General features: G+C 42.5%; 1 protein-coding gene across 1 annotated transcript; it reads left to right on the top strand.

The window, feature by feature from the left end:
• Positions 1-44: 44 nt before the first annotated feature.
• fancm (FA complementation group M) lies at positions 45-18377 on the top strand. Its single transcript, XM_061083410.1, has 19 exons — positions 45-166; positions 304-396; positions 602-706; positions 1222-1394; positions 2221-2427; positions 2524-2764; positions 2860-3008; positions 3743-3907; positions 10355-12203; positions 12310-12398; positions 13022-13087; positions 13232-13351; positions 13572-13737; positions 13889-13992; positions 14086-14585; positions 14664-14751; positions 15278-15620; positions 16565-16859; positions 17747-18377. Exons 1-19 carry the CDS (start codon positions 49-51, stop codon positions 17871-17873), a joined length of 4998 nt encoding a protein of 1665 aa, XP_060939393.1. The 5' UTR covers positions 45-48; the 3' UTR covers positions 17874-18377.
• Positions 18378-19012: the final 635 nt, after the last annotated feature.

Raw genomic sequence — 19012 nt, 5'->3', positions numbered from 1 at the left:
ACATGGACTCCCCTGACCTATTGCTCTCCACAGGGTCCACAGCAGGGGATGCTGGAGGGCGACTTTGCCCTCTGCATCAGCTTGTACCACGGATACGAGCTGCTGATGCAGATGGGCCTGCGATCGCTCTTCTTTTACATCCAGGGAATCATAGACGGATCCAGAGGTCGGTGAATTAACCTCTGGGGTCATATTTGTGCTGTAACAGAAAACCTTTTCTTTTATCCTTGCCATTAGCAGCAATTCGTACACGATAATATACAGTTTATGATTTGTAACACATTTTTGCGATGCTTGTGTCAGAGATGTCCAGGGCGAGGAATGAGCTGCAGAGGACCCCCACCTTCATTGACCTCTACAATGAGATGAAAGGGATGTTTGTGAAGCCGTCTGCTGGTACCTGAGCACTTATTCATATCCTATCTGTCATATTTTTTAACTTTCCTTAATGGATGAGCCTGTGTTGTTTTTGCTTTAATCATAATGCCACATTTCTCCCAATCTAGAAAGAAGAAAATGCTTCAATGTACAAGTTGCTCTAAATTTTATCTATGAAGACACTTCCTTTTTGATTGACATCCACTATGATTCATATTTCTAGGTCCAGATGAGCCGTTTGTTTATAGTCACCCCAAACTGGAGAAACTGGAAGGGGTCGTGCTGCAGCATTTCATACAGTGGGCTGAGAGCTCAGCACACAATGATGGTAATTTACTTGTTATAGCAGTCGTATGCTGTGACTCATGTACGGAATGATTGTTCTGAATGAGGTCTGAATTTGTAATTCTATTCATCCTCTGAATACAGCAAAACAAAAGCATCTAGCGTTGCACTGAAGTAGTTTAATCCTGTTCTTATGAATTAAAGATGCAAAGTTGGGGTTTTATGTTTTTTTCCTGGTAAAAATACAGCACTGTGTTGTCCATAAAATTCTTCACCCTCAGATATGTGCAAACCCCTTGTCTAGAGCTCTTCTACATAAGCAAAAGCAGTGAAAATATCCACAATAGAGTAATTTTGTGGAGATATTCAACCTCATTTGGATCCTAAGCAAAAACCAAAACAAATTTTGATAAAAGTGTGTTCACTTTGAGTTTTATAAATCTGTAGAGGTTCACAAACCAATGATTCCAGCCTCTGAATCATACTGGCATATTATGAGTTCAAGCACCCTAACAAATAAGCCGTCACTGTTTCTGTCTAATTATTGTCCCGTTTCAGCTCTTGGGGCGGAGAGCACACGAGTGATGATCTTCTCATCTTTCCGGGAAAGCGTGCAGGAGATCGCCGACATGTTGAACCGCCAGGCTCCGATGATCAAGGTCATGACCTTTATGGGCCAGGCCTCGGCTGGGAAGGGCGTCAAAGGCTTCACCCAGAAGGAGCAGCTGGAGGTACGGCCTTCTGTGGTCCCAAAACTGCAAAGTGATGTGTCACTGAGGCTACATCCATACTACTTCATTTCATCCATACGACCGCTTTGGCTCCATATCTGTTTTAATACCCGTCCATAGTAACACACCTGAAAAGGTTATTTCAGAAGGGGGTATTGTGATGGGAGCCTGAAACCAGCGAAGGCTACGTCGTGACAAAGAGGCCCAGCCAGCAAGTGGTTGTGAGCATCTACGTCATCGTTTCCAAACATCTCAGTTTCGGCCTGTCCAGACTAAAATGCAGCCCTGTAGTTTTCAAACTAAAACGGACCTAGCGGCTCTTAAATTCCGGAGTAGTGTGGACGCCAGGCGTATCTGTAGCTGAGTTGATGCGTTTTCAAATGAAAGGTAGTAATGTGGATGTAGCTTTAGAGTTTCTGAACTTAAATTCTTTAATTATTTAATGAAACACATGAATGACCTCAATAAACTTAATATAAAGTATAGAAAAGTGAATAAGGAATGGAAATACTTGAGGCTTCTTCTAGTTAATATATAATAATATATATAATTTGTGGGCAGTAGAAATAACTAATCATGATTTGTAATTTTAGCCAGCTCAGTTGGTAATGAAACTATAAAAATAAATTAAAAAAATATATAGATTCTCTGTACAGACGGTATGTGCAACCTCCTTTGACTAAATAATGCAGGAATGGTGCTCATAATGTACATGTACATAGTGTCCTGCTGACTGCTGCACACACTTCATGGATTTAAAGTAGACCAGACACTAAATGCGTTATTAAAAGGGCCTCTGTATTTATATCTTTGTTGCATGTTTTAGGTGGTGCACAGGTTCCGTCAGGGGGGCTTCAACACGCTGGTGTCGACCTGCGTGGGGGAAGAGGGGCTGGACATCGGAGAGGTGGACCTCATCGTTTGCTTCGATGCGCAGAAGAGTCCGATTCGCCTTGTGCAGCGAATGGGACGTACTGGCCGTAAGCGGCAGGGACGCATTGTTGTCATCCTGGCTGAAGGACGCGAGGAGAGAGTGAGTGTGATCCCTGAATTAAATTTGAGTGGAATTTTCCCGTATCACACAAAATTCCATAAAAACGACCCAAATTTGAACTTTTCTTTCCCTCAGACGTACAACCAGAGCCAGAGCAACAAGCGCAGTGTGCACAAGTCCATCACTGGCAACCACAGTGGGTTTCACATGTATCCCAACAGTCCCCGCATGCTGCCGGACGGAGTGCACCCCACCCTGCACAAGATGCACATTACCTGTGGCCAGTTTGACCACAAGGAGAGCAGCAGGGCGTCAGTCGGGGGTCGACGGTCCCACTGTGAGAGACAGACCTCCCTCATCCACCCTCAGAACTTATGTAAGCAGCAAGGCAGGAGTGCACAGTATTTAGATTATTCCGAATGGGGATAGAGAAAAACTGATGTCTGAGTTTGTGTGTGTCCAATATTCTAGTTCGACAGAGCAGGACAACATCCGACGGGTTTCTGAGCAGTGCAGAATATTCCCTGTGGGCGTCCACCATGAGGCTGCAGGATGATGAGGCTCATCCAACCCTGAAGCAGTCGCACTTCCTGTCCATACCCAGTGATGTACCTCCTCAGGTTCTCTTTCTATATGTTTATTTCCGTCTTAGAGGTAGGGAGGACAATGTAGATTAAGATAAAGGAGACAATTTTTTTTTTGGACAAGAACGTGAAATTTTGTCTTGGTATACAAACACTAACTAATATTTGAGGTTACCACTCGTTGCTATTTTGACAACTCTAACAATTGGCTAATAGTCAAAATTACAAATGTTATCATGATGTCGATGATAAAACAAAACAAAATAAAATATGAGAAGAAGACAAACCTGGGCAGCAATAGAAGCAAAGCAAAAAATACACTAGCCAGAAAGAACAAGGCAAAATACAACCCAGCTTTTCATAACAAACATGAGTAAGAGCGGTTAACTTTAGATAAGATCAGAATGAATTTTTACTAAAACAGTTCCTGTTCTAAACCGGCCTGTCTTGAGATATGTGAGCCACAGACAGAAATTCCTGGTAAAAGTATTAGGCGTTTGTTTGCACCTTTCGTAAGAATCATCCCTAAATCAATCATACTGTGGTTCCAGTTTTCAGCAGTGTGTGGAGGCCGTCCCTGAATTTGCCATTACATCAGTGAGAAAAATCTTCTGCCCTAAGTTGGAAAATTACATATGGAAATGTCAGGAGTTTAAAAGTAGCACATGTGCAGGAACCATCATTCCGTCTGTGTGTCATCCATTAGTGGCTTGAGAACAACACTGCTATTCTCTACACCTTATATTTGTATGTGATTTTATGTCCCGAAGGAGGAACGTGACAATAGTGGTGCCCCCTCCAGAGTGCTGTCTTTGTGGGAATGGAGACACTGGCAGCACAAGGTGTTGCCCACCCATGTGGTCGATCACTCCCTCCGCTGCCGCCACTTCATCCAGGTGATGGAGCTCGTAGACGGCATGAAGGAGGAGAACGAGGTGAGCAGAGGAGCCGCTACTTAATGTGTGATCCCACTGTTTTGTGTTATCAAGCATCGAGGCAGAAGTGAATGGACTGTGTGACATGAATGAAAAAATATCGGAATTTAAGCCCCAAGTGCGTCATCAGATTATTAAGTTAACCAGATGACAGTGTAACCACGTCTTAAGGCTGTAGATCAGTTCACCAAAGTTCTCTGGTGTTCGCTAAATGGTTTAGAAAAAGAAAAGGCTTCAAACATCTTCAGAAATCTCTGGCTTGGTTTTGCAAAAGAAAGAAAGTACTTATGATTAGGCAAGGGAGAACCAAACCTAATAAAGTCACTCAGCTAAAAGGAGTCAGCTGAGGTGCATGTGAAAATATGATTGTGATTTGTGTTTAGTTATTACATTCATCATTTTGACCTGGAAAGCAAATTCCTCACATGAAAAACAGGCTCAATGGCGGAATTGTGGTTTTGGTAAAAAAAATTAAAAATACTACTTGTATTCAGTAGTGTGCGTCCAAGAGGATCCTCCTCTAGTCTCCTTTTAAACTCGATTTAACAAATAACTAAAATTTTACTTTTATATAGACACTAACTAGCTTTTCTTCTTCTTCTTCTTCTTTCGTCTCTTTTTCATCTCATCCCCCATCAGTTTTTTTTTCCTGTCTGCGTACCTAATAGCAGCCCGGTTCATGGTCTTAGCCATCTTGTTTTCTGTGGTTGTTTGTGTGGATTTGTTATATTAGCAAGGTTATCAGATCTATAGAAGTCACAGCAGTGCAACAACACTGTTGCTATGTTGCGCTTTAATAATATCTGAACACAAGGCCCCCTTGTCTCACCATCTGCTCCTTCACGAGATTGTCATCAGTAAGACCTTTGAATTCGACTAAATCCTTGAAATTGGGTCTGAGATTATGGTAAAACTGACGATTGGCTGAACTTTCGAGAGAGTTCTTATTACAATTTTTTTTCCACCGTGAGTCTGACCATGCAAGGGAAAGAAGAGAATTAGCCCACCTTCAAAAACAAAACAGGATTACAGGGCGAGATGATAGCCAACGTCTCACATGCCTCTGTGGATTAATTCAGGTCATGAATATACCAGTGAACCAAACCATGCTAAGTTTCAAAAATCGAATTTTACATGGAAAAAACAGCATTACTCAGTGTCCGAAAGTAAAAAAAACAAACAGTATGCAGTAGAACACAGACAAACACAAACCTGAGGCGTTAGGCAGCTGCGCTGCAGGGGCCCGGCTTGTTTTATGGCAGCGGGATGATGAGAATAATATTTTCAATCTGCAGTTGTTCGGCACAGTTTTTCTATTCAAGTTTTGCACTCTAGCTTTATTTGACATCCTGCCGCGCCTCTATTTCTCCATATAAGGACATCAGTTTATGAGACACATGTTTAATCCTGCCACACAACAGGAGACGTGACGAGCACATTCAGGAAATTGGGGTTAAAGTGACTAGAACGATACAGAGTCATGATCTGACATCAGCAATGACTAATTAAATACATGTGATTATCAGTTTGTGTGTAAAGAGTGACCAAGATGAGCACAGATAGCATAAGTTAACAAAATCATTGTAGTTTATTAACTATTTTTGTAGAGTTTTCATATATTATTCATCTAGTTAAAAGGGTGTTTACATTTTCCAGGACAGACAGTCCTTCATAATTTGCTCATACCCATGATCCGAGAAGGTTCTAAATTTGTTTGTACCCTGCAAACAAATTAAGGTAAGAACAAATTAATGAATCCCAGATTTGTGCGTCAAACTTTCATACGCACGGTTTAAGCTTAGTACAGAACCGTACTTTCCATACAAACAATGTTTCAAAAAGGGCTTTCCAGAATAAAAGCAATAAAAACAATATATATCTTGTCCGCACCCCCTCCACCCACTCTCATGGCAGCTCGGAGCAAAACAATAACAACAGGAACTGAGGAAATGCTATTGTAAGTCTCATAAAATTGCAAAGAGGAAATACCAAAGGCAGGTAAACAAAGAGACCCGAAGGAATGAAGATGAAATACTAAAAGAGAAGAGAAAAATATAAAGATGAAATAATACACATCACCAAAACAGACTTTTGAATACAGGGTAAATGGTTTAAAATGATCATGTTTATCATTCAACATTTCCAGGCAAAAGCCCTAGTTACTTTTTAATAGTTTAATAGTCTGCTTTGGTCTTTGTTTTTTCTTTATTTCAGTATTTTTTAAAGCCTGTTGATTTTCATCTGAAAATTTAAAACATATTTGTCTGCTGCTTCGTTGTCTTTTCCCTGAATTTGACAAATCCACAATCCTGCAAAAAAACTGAAACTTGAAAGTCATGGTTTGACATTAATTCTCCATGTCCCACATTCATCTGCGCCATATCAGGCACTGTTTATACTTGCTCGACCTGTATTTGCAGAGAGACGTTCTGACCTTTTCCTCAAGTTGCTCAATTAAAGCCCAAATTTTATTTTTTTAATCTTGCACACAAAACACACAAGCAACCTCATTTTAGGGTCATTTTGTGTGTTGAGGAGAGTTCAAAACCGTGCCGTGTTCTTCACTGTTCCGCCACCAGGCCGGTCTGATGAGGAGACACACGGCAGGCACGCCTCCTCCTGCAATTATGTAACGCTTCCATGAACTGTTACATAAATCCAGGAAGCTGGAAGTAGGTCAGGCTGTAATGACCTAGATGTAAAGTGTGCTAGGCTGACGTGTGGTGAGCCGCAGATCAGGAGCTGCTGTAAAACAAATAAAACAAATAGTAGAGGAAGACAAATACAAAGTAGCTTGATGAGAATGAAAGAAGCCCAGTTGTAGGGTTTTCATTTTCAAATGGATGTTTCACATATTTTCATGTTAGAAAAGGAATAAGATTGTGCTCGCGTTGTTTAAAGTGCCAAACAAAGAAAGACCTTTACTGCTTATATTTCAACTTCTGCTGAGTTATGATTCATTTATTTTACTCTAGAAAAAGAAAAAACACATCTAATAAAGTTGCGTCATTGTCTGCTTGTGGATTCTCCTTTCCTCCTAGATTTGTTTAGTTATACTCAGATTCCAGGGATTCTTCTCATTGAAAAAGCCGAAATTCATATGTGATTTCACACTGTTTGCAGACTGTGAATGTAGCTGATTCTACCATGTAACGTCTTCATAGCAACTGTTATCAAAATGCCTCAGTGTCTGCAGGAGAGCATTCGTTCGAATTAGTGCGGCTGTCGCTGCCGGTCAATCTGTCAACCGATCCGAGCACAGAGAAAACGCCTCTAATTGTCGACCTGTGCCGGAGCTTGTTTTGAAACAAACTCAAGCGGACTGATTAATGAGGATGAGGTTTTCTTTGTTCGTGTGCATGAGCATCAAATCTGTGTAATTGTTTCGATGCAATGTGTCTGTGTGCCTGTGTTCCATTTTTCATTGGGATTTTTACATTTAAAGTACGTGCAGTGCAACTTGGTCTTCGTGCAGAGTGGACAGCTATGAGCAAAGCTGTGTCTGAGGGTCACAGGAGTTTTAAGGATTGGTTTTAAGATGGATTACCCTAAAAAAAAACAAAAAAAAACAGTGATTTATTTCTCAGCTGTAGGGTGAAAAAAATATTTTACAAGTGCAGTCCTGATGCGTCAGAGAGCCTGAGACATTTTGTGAGAGTTTGTGAATGAAGTACCCGAACTTACTTACTCCTTTAAACCATCAGAAACACCCGGTAATGACGGCAGCACTGCAACACAAACTTTTTACGTGCACTCACATTTTTTTTGCTCCATCATTCAAACCTCGTCTCACCTCAGTCAGGTCTGTGTTCCACGGCCTGTATTGACTTACTACAGCAAGTTACACCCCAGTAATTATCCAATATTTTCCTAGTAATTAAGGCCAATTGTCTTGATTGACATTTGGACTTGTGACGCAGGTAAAACAACATGTTCCTGGAAACATTTAGAGGGTTCTGCATAATTTAAGTTACCCAGAAAGCCAATGTACAGTGAGTGATGTAAATAGAAGGAAGCGTCGGTGTCAAAATTCAGAACCTATGACTAGAAGATAGATGTTGAAATACATAAATAATATAGCTATTAATAATTATGAGTATATTTACCAATGCGTCTTTTGATTAAATTAATAATTAAAGACACAGTGCTGTCATTAAATAAATAAAGTATAATGATCTTCCAAAAAAACACAATTTCTGTGTGAACATTTTTGTAATTTACGTGATCAATAAATACAGTTTGGGACTTGAGTCATAAATGATTGAATCTTTAAATGTATTAGGAAAGTGTAAACTCTCCTGTAAACAGATCGATATCTTTCACAATGATCAGCTAAGAAAAGTACAAATTAAAATTTTGTATATGAGTATGTACGTACTTTTCATCATCAAAAAAACAAAAACTAGACTTAGATGTGAGTAATTCATATGGTGAAATACTTTAAATGTTTTCCCTCAGAAATTGATAAAATAGAGATTCTTAATGTAAACTATTCTTAATAATTAACAGATTATGTTTCATACACATGCATTTGGAAACAAGAAGAGCAACCTCTCCTTTAATCTCCCTGTACTTATTAGTTGTTATATGAGAATTGTTGAATTGATATGATGTCTGAAGATGACTGCAGGTGGGTTTGCTTTTCTTAAGTTTTCTATCATTTTTGCTCTAAAACGAACTAAAGCCACAGACCAATTAAAACCTCCTGCTGATTATTTTCAAAGCAGAACCCAGAATTTAGAAATGTAAACAGATGCCATATTTCAGAGGAAAGTATTCAGCCCCCTGCTGGAGCTGCTGAGTACTGTCTACAGCTCTTCAGGGTTTTAATGATCTCCTGCAGGCGTGTTTGTCTCAAGAAAAATAATTAAATTAAAGGAAGTCGCCCTGCAGACAAATATAATAATTGCTTTCACTTCTGACTGTTGATTTGTGTGTTTGTGACCTTGATTACAGAGAAACTACCAAACTAATTACCAAGAAACTTGGTCGAGGGATATTGCACAGTTCTTTTATTTATTTTTTTACACTAGGACTAAGTTTTATGACAAATACATTATTTATGTTATGAGAACACTTTCTTTTATAGTTTTTCTACATAATGGGTAATTGTTTGTCCTTGGCAGAAGTACTCGTCTATCCATCTTGTACATGGTGAACAATTGAAAAGCAGTTTCTAGGTATTTTGGCAAATGCTTCCTGGATCACAACAGAGTGCTAATTATACAAATTAGGTTTGTAATTTTAGAAAAACTCCTATTCCCTTGTATGGTCCTTAAGTAAAAAGTTGTAGGGGTTGTGTGTTAGCGATGAAAACAGCTGTTGTTACTTGTGTTGAACCTTTGGTGCCCGAGTGTTTCATTCTGGGTCAAAGTGCACCACGCTGCTCAGTGTGTTTAGTGGTTGAGGAGGTGTTTAGAGTTTTGCAAAATATGACTGAGATTTGCTAAGTGTCTTTAAGCAGATGAGCCTTGTTTAGAGATTGGTCAACTGTTTGATTGATTCGGAAAAGTCGTTTTGCCAGTTGACAGTTTGTACTCCGAGAATGGGGGGCAGTGTTTTGGCGATCGATGAATCTGTTGTATAAAGACACAGCGAGTGCCTTACAAGCTCCATCTGGATCAAATGGCACGGTTGGCCTGTCGTCAGTTTTATAATAGTGTTACAAGGAAAAGGGGAAACCTTTTTGGTGTGACCTAGGACAAATCTCCTCACTGCAGGAAGGTCTTTTACGCACAGTGTCTCATTTTTAGCACCTCCAGGGGCCATTTGTTCATATTTAAACCATGCCCACTCAAGTATGAAGCTTTATGTAATACCGTGAAATAAGGGCTGGTCTCAGTCCTGTTTATCACCCTCTGCTGAGACAAAACCACTTTTTTGCTCTCCATGAACATTCTGATTCTACACCAGGTCTTTTATTTGCTCATGGAGCGTCTTCGTCCTGCTGCTCACAGGTTCGATGACACCCTGCTGGCCCAAGAAGGGTACCACTTTCAATCAATCATTTCCAGGTCAAATGTTCTGTTGGATGGTTGCGATGTGTATCCGCTTGAGACAAAGTTAGAGAGATTACATGATTTTTTTTTTCTAGGTTTTATTCCTAGTTTTAATGTCTAATAAAGCTGTTTTCCTGGGAAACTTTGAACAACATCTAATTGTAACAAGACAAAGTCTGTTTTCTTCCATGCTTTACCAAAACTAATTCGGGAAATCAGACTTGTACGTGTGGCTGCCATGTGACGTCTCATTGGACACTTCTGATTATATTACAGTTTGATTGGGGAATTGGCCGGGATCATCACAGCTGATGTAACAGGCTGGCATGGATGATTGCAGCTCCTCGACCTTGGTTCTCCTGCTGTTAGATCTTTCCTTGTATAACTCCCTCTGTGTGTGTGTGTGTGTGTGTGTGTGTGTGTGTGTGTGTGTGTGTGTTTGTATTAGGGGGAGTGCCATTACGAACAGGAGCTTCTTCCTTACCTCCACAATGCCAACACAGGTGGTGACATGAGAAAAAGACAGAAGAAACAGAAGAGTGTAAAGACCAGCGTTAAAAAACCCAAACCGTCTCATTCGACATCATCTGATCTGGAATGTCTTGAGGAAGTCGAGAGCAACTTCACAGATCCCCCAGGGCTTGACGCTGTTTGTCCTCTCCCTTCAACAAATGACTGTCCAGAAGCTGACCTGGACGATGATTGTGTCATCATTAAAGAAGGTGTCATAAATTCCGACATTAGTTCCCAGCTGAGTGCAAACGTTGATGAGGAAGATGTTGAGCTTGAAGCCATGTTCTACCTTCCAAAGTGGGATTCAGCTCCTCCTGCCTCCTCGGCTGAGCTCCTGCCAGGGCCATGTGAGAGTCTGAAGGTCATCCTGGCCAACGTAGCCGAGCTCCTCTCTCGACCTCCTTCGTTGCCGCCTGCGGAGCTGGAGGCCGATGTGGCAGCTCTGTCACTTCCTCCCTCTCATCAGCAGCTTCATCAGCCATTTCATGTCAGCTTTACGTTGGATATAGACGACGACGAGGATGAAATGATGATGAGCGATGCCGACGATGCCGACAATGCCTCTCCGAGGACGGTCTCATTCCAGCATCCAACAGGTGAGGAGGACAGTAAAAACTGCATTGATCCCCCTCATCAGGAGGAGCGGCCTGTTCGTGAAGCAGCCAGCAGTCCCACCTGGGACGAGGTGTTCGGGGAGGAAGAAGACAACATGGAGGCAGACGAGGAAATGAACAATAACTTCAAGAAGCAACAGATTGGCGAGGAAGCTGAGAAGAGCAGGGACATTATTAATAACTCGGGCAACACGAGCGAGGAAAAGGTCAGCTGGGAACATGTGAGGACTGAGGAAACGCCACACTCGACGGTTGGAGGTGTGAGCGTCGACGGGGCGTCTCGGTGCAGCCCTCACATGGACGACAGCTTGGATCTGTTTGGGGACGACGAAGCCTTCCTGCAAATGACCATCCCAGACATCCCCACTCCTGGCGTCACACCCAGGAGGTCCACTTCTTCCGGAGACGTTTCCGACAGCAAAGAAAGGAAGTCTGACGCGTCACAAATGCAGAACACGACAGACCTGTTTAGCACGGTGGCCACAGGAAACAGCAGACAAAGATTACACACAATGCAAACGGATGATTTAGAATGCACAAAGCACGTTACACATACTCCGCATGACAAGCAAAAAACTCATGATGCAGCCGCTTGTAACAATACAGATAAGATCATTTCAGCTCACTGCAAATCTCCCACAGTGCAGCAAAACGCTGAGTCATGTGATGGGTCCCATGACTACTTCTCGGTCAACTTTGACCTTGGTTATTCCATGGAGGACTCAGAAGACGAAGCAGACGTAGAGGCCGTCCCTGCCTCGTGTAGGTTGTCCTCTCCGGAGCCCAAACAGCAGGCAGCTGACTCCCCAGCGTCGTTGAGGACCGTTTCCAACTCCTCCACTCCCTATAACAGCTTCACTGCACAGAGAATCCCCGCACAGTGCCGTGAATCTAAACTGTCCACGCCCCGAAGGTTTTCAATGCAGAGGCAGAGAGAAATGTCGCCTCTTCTGACGTTTAAGAGTGGCGCTCTCCCCTCTCCCATCCCATCACTGGGAGCGAGGAGGACGCTGGTGCCCGGTCCATTCAGGCCTCAAGCGACCTCTTTGCTCTCCAGCTCCAAACATGGACGACCGGAGGGATGCACCGCCGAGTTCAGAGGAGGGTCAGGTGCGGAGAACAAGTCATTTCAGGAATCGATTTTGGTGTCTGACTCACCCCCTCATCCAGGTTGGTTTACCCTCAAAAAATATGATTCACGAACGTCGATTTCTTTGTATTTAATCTTTTAGTTTTGTAAACCCGGTTGCATTTCCCTGTGTCTCACTTTTCTTAGAGGGATCCAACAGCGACAGTGAAGATGAAGTTGTGGTTCTTAAAAGAAGACATCAGAATGTATTCCACAACTTGTCGTCCCCAGAAGTGGTTAGCAATGCCTCATAATTTGTATATTATCTGATCTTATTTAATTAATCTGCTACCTGAATCATGTAGGTAGGTCAGTTCATGTGTTTGCTCAGTTAATTGATTCATTATTCAGTCTATAACTATTTTGTAATTGTAAAAAAAATTCAAATCAGTTTCTTGTATCCTGTGACCTTTTTCTAAATACCTGTCTGACCGACCCGGTCTAAAACCCAAAGATCAGGCTAAGACATTTAATTTGCCAAAATAATTTTATTTTTTATCAGTTCAGATTAAAATGTGGCTCTTTTTGATTTTTGCTCGATCTTTCATGTCAACAACACACGCTCACACATTGGTAATCATTAGCTCGCCTCATCCGTGTGATGCCACAAAAAACAGCAGCCTAGACAGGAGATATCTGATTCAGACGACCCAGGTTGCCGCTGTCCATCATTTCCAAAGGTACATGCAGTTGTCATGGCAACCAGTCTGTAAGAAGTTATGTGACTGAAATGTCACAGCAAAAAATATCCTCATTAAGGAAGAAACAGAAGCATTCTTATCATCAACAGTGATAAACGTGCATTGTTCGAGAGTAAGAAAATGTATGTATGTATGTGATAATGTTTTTTCTCTTTTAGTCCAAGATCAGTGATGTGGACTCTCCGGTGGTTGTGAACAGGAAACGTGCAGCTCCTCTTAACACTGTGAGAGTTCTTTTTGATTAGTATGATTTGATAAATTTCTTTCAATCCACATATTACCTCCACAATATTTTCTGCACGTCTTCATGTGCAGCATCACAAAGCATTCACTGTTTTCACTAATTTGCTCTGCTCCTTGTCCTCCAGTCCAGTGAAGCAGAGGGCGAAGCTGCTTCTGATGATGATTTCCAGAGCGAGAACGTGTTTGCACGCAGAACCCCGGCGCAGGGAGGCGAGAGGAAACGAGTCAGACGGGCTGAAGCCAAGGTCTGTGCAGCCACAGGTGGCTCAGTGTGAAGCTGTGACCGGAATCTGAAGCTCGTCATTTCCTCGCAGCTCCATGCAGTGAATGACACGTTTTCTGGCTCCATTATCAAGCCCAGGCCTTGTGTCTTTTTCCAAATACAGTCACAGCAAAGTTTCTGACGATATTTGTATATCTGTTGACACCTCCAGCATTGACATTCTCCATTGTTTCTTTAATCAGCAAGCCGCGTGTCGCAAAGGGCGTCAGTTCCTGCAGGAGGAAGCGGAGCTGTCGGGGGATGAGGAGGGTGCGGACGTGTCGTCTGATGAAGAGGATGGAGAGGACCAGAACCAGTCTCTCGATGGATTTGTGGTCGACAACACACACTTCTCCCAGGGACTGAATGGTACAGCACCAATGAATGTTCCCTTCGCTATAACTGTAGTGGATTATTCAAATCAGATTCCCTGAGCTGTGCCTGAGGGCTTAAGGAAGCTGTAGGAGTCCTGCTGTGACATTTCACACTTGTGCTTCCTGTCTATCCTCCTTTATATCAGACTCCGAGATGCATGGGGTTTACCTAAAGTCAGTGAGAAGCCCTGCAATGCACGGCAAGTTCAAAATGTCTTACAGAACCCATCGCACCGACATCTTCTCCCAGGTATATTTCATATTTTATACCCAGCTTTTTTATACTCAATGCAGTTAAAAACCTCCAAACAAACAAGCTATGCCCCTGACCTCTTCTGCCCAGGTGCCTGAGCAGGATGAAACGTATGCCGAGGACAGCTTTGTGGTCGGCAGTGAGGTGGAGGAGGTGGAGAGCAGCGAGGAAGAGGCCGAGGACGTCCAGCTCATGCCCGAGGACTCGTACGTGGACGGAAAGAGGCAGTACGCCACCAGGAGGCGTGTTCTACTGCACAACGTCAGAGCGAGAGCCAGACCCGGAGGTAAGACCGCGGCCGCAGCTTCTTCAGAGCAGACAGCTGAGGAGAAAACCAAGCGTTCCCGGATCATACGCGTGAATGATTCCAGTGACGAGGAGACGGGTGAAGTTAGCAGAGAGCGTCTTACAGCAGGGGGCAGTGTTGCTGTCACCTCGCGGCAAAAGGCAGCACAGCCGGAGGCCAGCAGGCATCACCATCATCAGCAGAAAGCCTCCTCATCCTCCTCGTCAGCAACCATAGCATCCAAGGTCTCACTGTTGAGTAAAGGACGAAGGAGCTCCGAGAGTGAAGAACAGCTAAATGAGAGGTATGGAAACCGTTTGATAGCTGCAAAGATCTTCAAACAGTTAGCAGCCATTTGAGAATTGTTTGTGCTTTCCTGCAGGTGTCGCCAGAGGTTAGAAAACCAGCATCTCCTCTCCGATGAGCTCGACTTTGAGAACTCAGTGTTAACCTCCAAGAATCCACCCAAGGTAAAATCAGACAAAATGAAACATATACCACAGATTGCAAATAAAGATGGACGACGTGTCTCCACTTCCTCCCATTATCCATAAATCAAGCCAAAATATCCTGAATGAGAACGCTGCCATCTTGCGCATTCGGAGCCAGAGAAGGCGGAGTAGCGATCGGATGATGGAGCTGCAGTAGTGAGCTCCTGTCGCAGACACGCTCCATTAATCACGAGACTGTCTCAGTTGTCAATCATGATGTTTCATCCTGTTTTTATAGCATCAAATAAATAATTCAAACCAAACTTACTGGAAAAATGAAAACTTGAAGATCAGTGTGATATGAACTACTTGAATTGAAAGAACCAATCCTTGAGAATAATTGATTTGAATTTTAGTTTCATCCATGTCTCATCCAAAACAGATGGTGAGCGCCTTTGGCTTCGCTTTAGGGCAGCTGTCATGTCGTCAATCTCTATGTGCAGTTTATGGTAAACAAACCTTTCCATAGGGAAGTAAATATCTACATTTGATTTCCTTTGTCCAGGCCCCACCCTCCACCTCCTCAGCGCCTCAGCCCCGGGGGGCTGCATCAGTCAGCGAGGCCCCTGCTGCTCCCGGGTCTGTTTGCATTCTGGTGGACAGTCGCTGCATCAGTACCGGAGTGGAGTTGATGACCAGCCTGCGTCAGCGGCACGCAGCCACCGTCCACGTCTGCTCGCTGGACGGCAGCTACTTCATCGTCAGCAACCGCATGGCGGTGGAGAGGCACAGCCAGTCGGATCTGTCAGCCGTGCAGAACCGGAAGCGATTGGTCGAAAGAGTGAACAGCTTGCTGGGATTGTTTGAGCGCGTTTGTCTGATCGTGGAGAAGGACCGAAGTAAGCCAGGTCAGTTTGTGTTTTAATACTATATAATATAATATATATAAATCTGACTTGTACTATTTTCAGGCTTTTATTCATGGTTTTTCAGAAAGTATATGAAAGCATGTTTATCTACACTTTATTCCATCCACTCCACAAGACAAGGCATGCCAACTGATGCTCCCACAAACTTTTTACTCACCTCCCTTCTTCGTAAGGAATAAAGGGCGTGAGTCAAAAAACGTTTCTTGGGATTATTTCTGTTAGTCTCAACTGCTGTGTGGACATTTCCTGTCTTCTTTTATTTGTGGTTTATAATGGAGAACTAAATGTTTAAAGCACAAGTTTATATGCTTTTCTACTAAGAGTTAGTTGAAAAGAGTGATACAACTCTCATTTAGTTTTACCAATTATGAAGCTCAGCTCTTGTTTGTTTCGTCTGTTTAAATACCCAGATGTAGCTGTGACAGTTTGTGGTGTTAAGGGAGGTTTAATGCTGTTTCTCAACCCTTTGTCTCCTTGGAAGCCTCACAGTCCGGCACATGACTCGCCGTAGAACCACAACATTTAGTTTTTAACATTTTTGTACAAATAGAAGAAAAGGAAATTGAATGTGCGAAACAGTGAGTTGTTGAGGTGCCGATGGGCAGGTGTTGTTACAATCAGACGGAGCCTGACTAGCTGTTATCTGCCGTTTCCAGGCTTGATGCTATGCTAAGCAAACTAGCATCGGGCTCAAGCTTCGTATCAAACACACATATGAGTGAGGTATCAATCTTCTCATCTATATGTCAACATGACAGAAAACTGTTCAAGCTATTAAATAAAGTAGCTTATTCCACAAATTTAGATAAACGCAGTAATGAAAAAGTATATGTTTGATACCCACGGGTAAAAAGATTAATAAATAAATTAACATGTGGTATAATGATTGTTTCTCATCTGTATGATAACTATCACTGTCTCAGGTGAAGCGTCACGTCCGTTTCAGCGCACACGTTTCTACGACGGCACGTTAGCGGGGCTTGTGGGCACCGGCGTTCGCCTGCTGTGGAGCGCCGGCGCCGAGGAGAGCGCCGGCCTGCTGGCGGACCTGGCTCGGCTGGAACAGCGTAAAGGTCAGGGCATCAGTGTGCCGCTGGAGGTCAGAGGGCAGCACAAGCAGCAAGCCCTGCAGCTGTACCTGAGCCTGCCTTCAGTCAGCTTCGTCCACGCTCTGAACATGAGCCACAACTTCAGCTCCGTCGCACAACTGATGAACAGGTAAAAGAAGAGCGGGTTCATCAATCGTGATTAGGGTTGCAAAATTTCGGGAATATTCAAACTTGGAAACTTTCCATGGGAATTAATGGGAATATACGGGAATTAACGGGAATTAACTGGAAATGTTGTAGGTAATTTATACTAACTGTTTTTACCTTGTCATATACAGACATAAATATAAACATTTGTTTTGTCATAGGCTGATTTGAGCCCTGTGGAAACTTTGGGCACTTGACTATATGCTTCTGCATCGTTGTGTCATTCTTAACATAGGTCTTTGAACAGTATTTGCAAATGTACACAGCCTTTCCTTCTACATTGGATGGGGTGTAATGTCTCCACACATGAGATAGTGCACGTGGCATTGTTCGGTAGAATAAGATGAGAAAAAAGTTTGTAAAAACACACTAATGCAATGCCAGAGATATAAATAGTTAGCCAAACAATTGGAATCGTCTGTAAAAATATTTTACAATTGATGGATAAATGAATGGAAATAGGCTAAATGAACAGAGGAACAATCCTCAATCAGCATGCTAATATATTTTCCCCAGTAATATCATCGATACTAACCTGACTAGTCCTTCACTCTACAGCAGGCCTCAATAGTGCTGTAGTGTGAAGGATGCTGGGAATGATCTGTGCATGTGATGGAAGAATGAACAGTGGAGGGTTTAAACTCAACATGCAACGTGTGCTGCATTCCATACATCTTTAAAATAGAGTTGTGAATGATGTTTTTATTGCTCAGCGTTTAATTTGCTTATTATAAATTTTTTCAAAAGTTTCCGAAAATTTACCGGAAACTTTCCGCCCCTTTGCAACCCTAATCGTGATGCCGTCTTTTCCTTCTGGTTTACTCATCATAACATCTCCTCTTATTGCAGCTCCATGGAAGCCATACAGAAAGGAGGCTGTATGAGCACGTCCCGAGCTGAGGAGATCTACCGCTTCCTGCGCTACCCTTGTGACACTTTCCTCATGAACGCATCAAAAGCAGGAAAAAACAGTTAGCAGCCTGGGGGGAGGGAGACTGTGGGAAATCCTTGACTGAAAACCATCTCCATCATTAATCACCATCAAGCTCCTTTTCTTCCTTCCCCCTTCTCCACTTTGTACAACATCTTTCCTTTCGGCCGTAGTATCTCAGTACTCACCAGGGACCGGAGGACACCAGTGACTCGGCTGCGTACAGTAGCCGCTTTATCTGTGGTTGGGTCTGAGTGAGAGAAGAGCCTCAGGATACTGACTCAACATTTTTGCACAAGAACTTGAAGGGGAACCCCGCTCAACTTTATAAATATAACTTTATATACCACAATGGGACATACATAAAGCACACTGTCTACTTTATGTTGTCGTACTGGCAGTAGTCCTGTCAGACAGCTTGAGGCAACACTGTGATCATAGGAAAATAAATCTGCATCTGACACTTGAATAACTTATTGTTTTTGTCAAAATAATGGACTCATACAGATATTGTGATGAATTTGTTAAATAAACAGTGATATTTTTGTATGCGATTGATTTTTTTATGCTTGAAATATGAATGAAAGAACAAAACTGAGTAAAACCTGTGATATTACCACCACTACAGTCCAGCCTTTTGTTACCTCATTCAAGAACGTTGTGTTTTAAGTGGTGTTTGTTACATTTCTTTGTAGGATTACGCACACAAGCTACTGAATTGATGTCCATGGAATTTTGTGGAGGGGTTGGACAAGACCAAAAGAATAACCCATCAAATTTTGGAGGGAATCCGCATCAGAGGGGAAATCCAGTTATCTTTGTTCTTTCTTTCCCGTGTGGAAAGAGGATGTTCTTCTTGTCGTATTCACCCATCTAGTTTGTTTGTCTGAGTTAGCTGGATTACATTATTTATACAAAAATGATTGGATGGAAAATTAATTTATTTTTTACACTTTCTTTTACACTGCAATGTTGAGTTCTCAGAGAAAAATGCATTTTGCATTTGGTGCAGATCCAAATAAGAACTCATTCAAATGTGGGGACTGGTTGGAAGTATACACTTTGAGTGCCTTTCACTTATTTAATGTGACATGTGGATCGGAGCATGTTGCAAACATCCATTAATTCTCTATTCCTGAGATCTAAAAACTTCCAAGGGTTAACATTGAATTGTATAGCTGCAC

Source organism: Limanda limanda, chromosome 12 (genome assembly GCF_963576545.1).
Source record: "Limanda limanda chromosome 12, fLimLim1.1, whole genome shotgun sequence".
NCBI lineage: Eukaryota > Metazoa > Chordata > Actinopteri > Pleuronectiformes > Pleuronectidae > Limanda > Limanda limanda.
The sequence above is the reverse complement of the archived record's forward strand: the minus strand, read 5'-3'. Positions and strand labels throughout refer to the sequence as shown.